This window comes from Myotis brandtii, unplaced genomic scaffold (genome assembly GCF_000412655.1).
Source record: "Myotis brandtii unplaced genomic scaffold, ASM41265v1 scaffold732, whole genome shotgun sequence".
In the NCBI taxonomy this organism is placed as follows: domain Eukaryota; kingdom Metazoa; phylum Chordata; class Mammalia; order Chiroptera; family Vespertilionidae; genus Myotis; species Myotis brandtii.
This window is the reverse complement of record NW_005370902.1, coordinates 275,502-283,006: the sequence shown is the minus strand read 5'-3', so window position 1 is coordinate 283,006 and position 7,505 is coordinate 275,502. Positions and strand designations below refer to the sequence as shown.

At 33.2% G+C, this 7,505-nt stretch overlaps 1 protein-coding gene across 2 annotated transcripts in view; it reads left to right on the top strand.

Moving 5' to 3' along the window:
• Positions 1-7,505, top strand: part of TRPC4 (transient receptor potential cation channel, subfamily C, member 4) — a 436,371-nt gene that overhangs the window by 287,099 nt on the left and 141,767 nt on the right. For both annotated transcript variants that reach the window (XM_005882679.2, XM_014530348.1), the window contains one exon: positions 7,117-7,256. In XM_005882679.2, coding sequence (XP_005882741.1) covers positions 7,117-7,256 — 140 coding nt within the window. The remainder of the gene's footprint in view (positions 1-7,116; positions 7,257-7,505) is intronic.

Here is a 7,505-nt window from a genome sequence, read left to right as displayed (position 1 = left end):
AAGTTAAGAACATATGGCTTAGATACTACTACTTTCAGCCTTACCTCTAAATTATCTATCTTCTCAAACATCCCCAAAAGACATTCTTGCAATTATAGGTAATAAGTCTATAGTTTTTCCCTACTTTCTCGCTTGGCAAGGTGCTCTAACTACCTCAGCAAGCTGAAGGCACATCTAGACACTCAAATGTAGTTGCAGAACATCCAGTTAATTTAAAGGGATACTTTAATTTTTAAAAATCAAATAATTATTATATTATGACATATATACCTAATTTTCTTGTTTATCTGTGGGTAAAAACATTTTTAAAGTCACCTTCATAGATTTATCAAGATGAAGACATTAAAATGTCAAACAACAAAATATTTATATAGATTTAAATTGTTGATCTTGTACATTCTATTGCTGACAAAATGAATTTTTTTATTAGAGAGGAAATTAAGTCTTTTAACAGTGGTCAGCAAACTCATTAGTCAACAGAGCCAAATATCAACAGTACAATGATTGAAATTTCTTTTGAGAGCCAAATTTTTTAAACTTAAACTATATAGGTAGGTACATTGTTATTAACTTAATTAGGGTACTCCTAAGGCTTAGGAAGAGCCACACTCAAGGGGCCAAAGAGCCGCTTGTGGCTCGCGAGCTATAGTTTGCCGACCACGGGTAGGACAATGCAATACAAATCTGATACACTGCAAGTCAAATCTACAGGCATTGAGAGAATTTTTGGCAACAGGGTTCAGATGGTTCAAGGGAAATGGAAGAGGTAGGAAAAGAAGAGAAGATACCAAACGAGGAAGAGTCAAAGTAAAAGACTGGAGGGATATTTGAAATGGGTTTCATTAGTTAAGAATAGCGATAGTAGTAGTTGTTGTTGTTGTAGTGATAGAGGTAATAGTAGTAGAAACTAAGAAGTTAGGCACTGTGCTAAGTGATTGAAATGTATGGTTTCATTGGAACCTTTATAATAATTTCATTTAATTTAATCATAATAAACGATACTAGTATCTCATTTTACAGAGAATGAACTTAGACAAGTGAGATCACTTGCCCAGAATCAATGAACAAATGGTAGTTATTAAATTCAAACTCCAGTAAGTGCAACTGCAGAGGTAGAGCCTTCATCCTCTATAAATACTTCCCCAGAAATGTGAGAAGTAAAATTCAAAAAGGCACAAACATCCCAGGAACCCAAGTCTCCAAACAAAAATGTATTTCCTGTTTTCTCATCTTCTTTGCCAATTTTGATCTTTACTGAGGTCAAATGTGACTGGGCCATGTTTACAATTCATTAAGGATGTAACAGACTTAAGATGCACACTTGATATTATTTGCTATTGCATATCATGTTTGTTAATATACCAAATTTATCACTATCATCACCATTACATCACACTAACTCCATCACCATCTCCACCATTACCCTTGTCTCCAATCTAAAACACATGCATTATATGTGGCTCCCTAATACTGAAAGAAGCAATCTATTCCAAGCAATCTATTTCCTTTTAGCTCAAGAATGTTGTCACCTATACCCAGTCTTCTTTCTGTATAAACCGTAGGGTTAGGATGGCAGGTGATTGGTAACAGATATGGTCCTCAGACCTCTTAGTAAGTCCTAGAAGAAAGATGTGGCCAACATTTTCTGTGTACTCTCTTTAAAAAATGGATACTTGGGAGCTCTTGTCTTTATCTTCATTTGAGTTTTAAGTCTAACATTGAGACAATAGGAGTTACCCCTTAACCTAATGCCTCTTATGGTCCAGCATAATGTCTTTATTGAGTAAAGTAACTATTTAGATTTCTCTTTGACCAGAAGTAGAAATTTGACTACAGACTACTTTTATGTCCCCTGATTTGAAAACAAACAAACAAATAAATAAACAAACACTTCAGCAAGGAGGAATTATTTCTGTTGTTTTTATCTTCACTGATTTGGTACCACAGCATGGAACTCCGTGTTCTATTAAAAAATTCCCAGGTTTAGATCCCTCAGATAGCTTTTGGGTTGCCATGACAGGCCCTTGGAGGTTGCCATAGGTGAAAAGGTGGCTTGCCCTTTGTTTGGGATTATTTACTCTTTGTGTAAGTATTGATAGCAAAAAAGGACAAGACAAGAGATCTTTTTGCAGTATTACTGGTACATATTTCTTATGTTAAATTGGAGATGTTAAATGTGACATCTCAGATCTGCTTACTTCATCTCATCCTCACAGCCAGCTTCTGTATGATAACAGAATACTCAAACAGCCCTGATTAAAACTCTGATGAGAAAGCTAGAAAAACATATAATAAAAACTTCCAGCATCCACATATATTTTTAAAAGGAAGTTCTCTTACTCATTTGCACTGACTTTTCTTTGTTGGTCCCCACAGTTGACATCAATGCTTGTATTTAGATGATTCTGAGAAATCATATCATACTTTTGTAAACAGCAGAGAGCAATTTTGCAAAGTTCCCATTGTGGTGACTCAAACAGATATGTGGTGACTAAAGCTACAAGAAGTGTTTAATCTGGTACTTTAAAAATAGAAGATTCCAAATTATATTAGCTGGTTATCACCGATCTACAGTATTATATACAACTCAAATTTTTAAAAAATGATGATGTGAGTCTTCAGTTTGATCAAGATCTCTGTTTTTCCCACAGAATTGTTCCTTACAAAGGTCAGAAGTAAATTTATGTTTATGCTGCCAGGAAGTCAGTTTTAAAGTCTCCTCTCTCAACTCCAAAGACAGTGTAATATATCCAAATCTTAAGTTTTTGTTACCCTCCTTAGGAAACCTCATGGGTCTTCTAGTCCAGACTTCCAACAGAAATGTCATCTTCGTGAACCCATCTAATAAGAACAGAGTCTATTTGGATATTAAGGAGCCATAGGTTAAAATGTTGCCTTATCATAATAAGCTTCATAAGTACTTCTCTCTAACTCCTTCCCAATAGTCCTCATTTTGCCCTCTAAAGCAATTAGCCTTAATGTTTTATTCCTCTACATAATCACCTACAAAATATTTGAAGTTATCTATTTTGGTGACTGTTAATAATCATATTTGGCTTACAAGTTTGATGGGAGCAGAAAGAGAGACACAATTTATCTGTACAGGGAAATAAAATATAACCACTTTGGCTTGTTAGCAGGTATTGAAAATATATTTCATTTTATGATACACGCAAATTTCAAAACAACAGAATCACAGATTCATAGTTGGAATGAACTTTAGAGATCAGACAGGCCAGGTTTCCACTGGTTCCTAGAATCTCTCTGGAGTATGACTGATGGAAGATATTCCGGCTCTGGATTGGAATCCTGACTCCACAGAGTGATACATTCCAGTGAGAACAACTTGGATTGCCTTCCGACTTGGGTTGGGGAAGAAGCTTCCTTTCTGTGATTTTTATATAAAAAATACAACTGCTGCTTTCTGAGACAGACCAAAGCAAGTCTGTGTCCTCAACAGGATCATTTTTAATCTTTCATGGCAGCTATTACAATGGCTGCTTTTAGTAAAATTTTGATAAACAGGAAGAATCAATATATGGCTATTTATATTACTGGGGTAGAATGATAGTTCTTGTATGACTTTATATATAGAATTGTGTGTATATATAGTCCAAACCTCTTTTTCTTTGAAATGAAATAACTGAAACCTAGAGAGATGGGAAAGCTAGAAAAACATATAGTAAAAAGAATACAAAGCTGATTGCTGGCTGAAATGAATCTGACACCTCACTCACCAGACAGTCCAATTCTTATTATTGTGTCTTTGGAGGAAAGTTTGTTTGAAATGCATTTGTTCAATCAATAATTGCACGCACACATCTAATCTCTGGGAACTAGCAAAGATTCAAGCAAAACAAAACAAACTACATTGTGAAATCTCAAGTAAAAGAAAATCTTGTATAAGAGCACTGCATTAAGGAGATTGAGCTCCAGTCCTGGTTTCTCCACTAACTAGTAGCATAATATAGTCACACTGCCACTTTGGGCCTTAGTTTTCTTTTCTATGTTGTGCTTGTGTGCTGGATTCTGAGACTGTACCGAAGCCCAGTAGCAAAACATACCACAGAAGTACTGAACAATTTTTTCTCATTGATAAATAAGTTCAAAATTTCCCACAAGCTCTAAAATCCAGTGCATGAATCATATTTTATTCAGTTCTGATATATTCCTTTCTTCAAAATGGAGGTGGTGGACATTATCAGCTTCCCAATCTTATATAAGCTCACAAAAGGTATTTATTTATGAAAGTATCACCAAAATCAAGATATAGGACAGAAGTTGGCAAACTGTGGCCTAGAGGCCAAATCTGGCCCATTGACAGCTTTTCTAGTTTCAATGCAACACAGTGTTACCCAATCATCAATTGAAAACCCTAAATTATTTATTCTCTGACACTTTACAGAATACGTATGATGGTAGTTGTAGATTTTAATAGATGTTCTTTATCAAATCAAGAAATTTCCCTTCTGCTTATGCTTTGCTGAATATTTTTATCATGATAAATTCTAAATTTCCCACAAGCTATAAAATCCAGTACATGCATCATATTTTACATGTTAAATTTTGTCAAATGCATTTTCTGCATCTAATGTGAAGATATTTTCATTTTTCAATAATCTGCTGATATATTGATTGATTCTTAAATGTTGAAACAACCTTTTATTCCTAGGGAAACTAGCACTTGGTCATGATTTTTTATCAATGTATATATAACAGTATTTAATGTACTGTTTGTTGAGGATTTTTGTGCATATTCATAAGGTTTATGAGTTTGTAGTTCAGTTTTCCTTGTGTTATTTTTGTCTCAATTTTATCAGAATAATACTTGCCTCTTAAGTGTTTATTCCCCTTGTATTTTTGTGTTTGATTCACACTGGTATTTCTTCCTTAAACATATGGTAGAATTCACCGCCAAGCAACTGTACCTAAAACTTTGTCAGAAGACTTTTAACTATAAATTCACATTCCTAAATAACTATAGGACAATTCTATATTGTCTTGAATCACTTTAGAAGTTTGTGTCTTTCAGGAAAAATGTCCAATTCATTTTAAATTGAAAAATTTATGAGTACCAACCTGTTTATTTTATTATCTTTATAAAATCTATATAATCTTTACTGATGGCACTTTTTTCATTTCCGAAATTGATCATGTATATTTCTCTATTTATTTCTTGACCATAATTCTAGCTAGAATGTTAAGAACTTTGACTATTTCAACTATCTAGATTCAGTTTTTATTGTTTGTTTTCTCAAGTTCTACATTTTAAAAATCAGGGATTACTACTGTTATCTTTTTTTATTTTCTTTCTTCTGAATGTTTTGGGCTTAATTGCTTCTTTTTTTCACAGCATCATAATTAAAACTGCGATCACTATTTGAGACACTTACTGTTTTCTAGTAAAGCATTTAGACTTATAAATTTCATTCTAAGTACAACAATAGCTACATCATAGATTTATTTGGTTGTACTTTTATTTTCAATCAATTCAAAATTTTTTCTATTTTATTTTGTTTTGTTTTTTCATTACCATTTATCCACGCTATGCCCTTTCCCACCTCCACCAATTTCTCTTTGACCAAGAGTTATTAAAGGTGTGTTTTTTAATTGAAAAATACTTGGTGTCTGTTGACCTGGTAATGGGGGAGGGGGACAGAAAGGTTTTCTGTTGTCCCAGTCAAGGGAGACTTAGGTAGGCCTATACCTGGGCATTGGGGATGGAGTTTCTCAATGATCCACACCTTTCTTCTCATGGCAGTAAATCTTTGCAGGTCATGTGCAGAAGTGGGTTTCTTGACCTTCCCACTTTGGTAGAAAATCTTTAATGATATTGGTGCAAACCCTAGGCTCAAGGCTGTTTCCTACTTTTCCAATAGGGCTAATGTGTTTTGTTCCTTAGGGGACAGGAGCATGCCTTTCCCCTAGAATCAGCCTCTTGATCAGTGAATGGGATCTATGGAAAAGAGTACGCACATGGGTGTAAATTCTCTTGTGTCTGTGTCCCAAGGGTTCTATCCTATTATGCTAGCTCACATGCAGCCTTTAGTTTGTTTAAAACATCTTTCTGAAATTTTCTTACTCCTTTGTATAATGCCAGTGTCTCTTACCATTCCACTCTGCCACAGGTAACCTAATACTCACATTGTGGCTCTCTTTGGAAGAACCTGCTTTTCCTTCAAGTATAGGCTCCTTGGTGTCTTATCTCTTTAATGGGTTCATGAAAAGTTATGTTTTTATAGTTAATGTGACTTTTCTTGCTTTTAGTGTCAAAAAGATGTGAAGCTCTGTGCTACACATTTGACTTTCCAGGCTATCATTTTCTTAAAGGAATGTCATTGTTTGCTTGTATTAATGTACTTATGAAATTATATTTATTCTTTTAATATTTTCTGATTATAGATATTTTGATATATCCTTCTCCTCATTAGGCTATAAAAACAGACTTACAAAACTTTATTAAGATTATGAAAATAGAGTAATGACATATAGTGATATTTTACAATTACTTCTTAGATTGAAATAGACAAAACACATTTCCTATAAAAAATATGACCATAATAAAGAAAAGGGATTTTTATTTTTTCTGGTTGTAGCTTTAAAGCTATTGCACATTTAAATGAAGTACCAGGAATGTTATAGTTGCCTTTTGTCTACACCTGAAATCAGATCTTCAAGGTGCTAATTGCTTACAAAAGCACAACAAAGTACCCTGTTTAATGGTATTAAGCCGGATATGTTTAGTAGATATACTGTTTTTTACTTGGGATGAAGAATGTCTTAAAATATTTGTTTACAAATAAATGTTATATTTTCCATAAAAATATATAATTAAAGAGAAATTACAGTTTGATTAAAAATTTCACATTCTTATGAATTTTTCAAATACTATGTAAAAGAAAGTGAAGCTGCCCTAACAGCATTCTCTACAATTAGCTGAGAGTCCTGAAATCTGTCTTGGACTCAATATTATTACCTCTAGTAATAGATGCTGTATCTAGTATATAACTACATGGTCTCTTATAGCTCCAAGATTTTATACTTCTTAAATTGGAAATCTGTTTTTAGTAATTTGATTGAAAATTACACTGACAATAAACCTCTTTATAATTGCAGGTTTCATATGGGGAGAAATAAAACAAATGTGGGATGGCGGACTTCAAGATTATATCCATGATTGGTGGAATCTAATGGATTTTGTGATGAACTCCTTATATTTAGCAACAATCTCCTTGAAAATTGTTGCATTTGTAAAGGTAAATATTGTTTATGCTGTTGTAATGCATAAATTCTGATAAATATTGAATTTATACCTTCAATTGCTATAAATTTTATTAATATTGTTACTTAGAGTATCATTTATCTGTATGTGATATTCATCAGCATATGACCTTAATGATAGATAGGTATAAACTACATAGATAATGCATAATTTATAATCATTGAAAAAATTTAAAGAACAATTAGAAGTTGTCACCCAATTTTCTTGTATCTAAATTGAATGA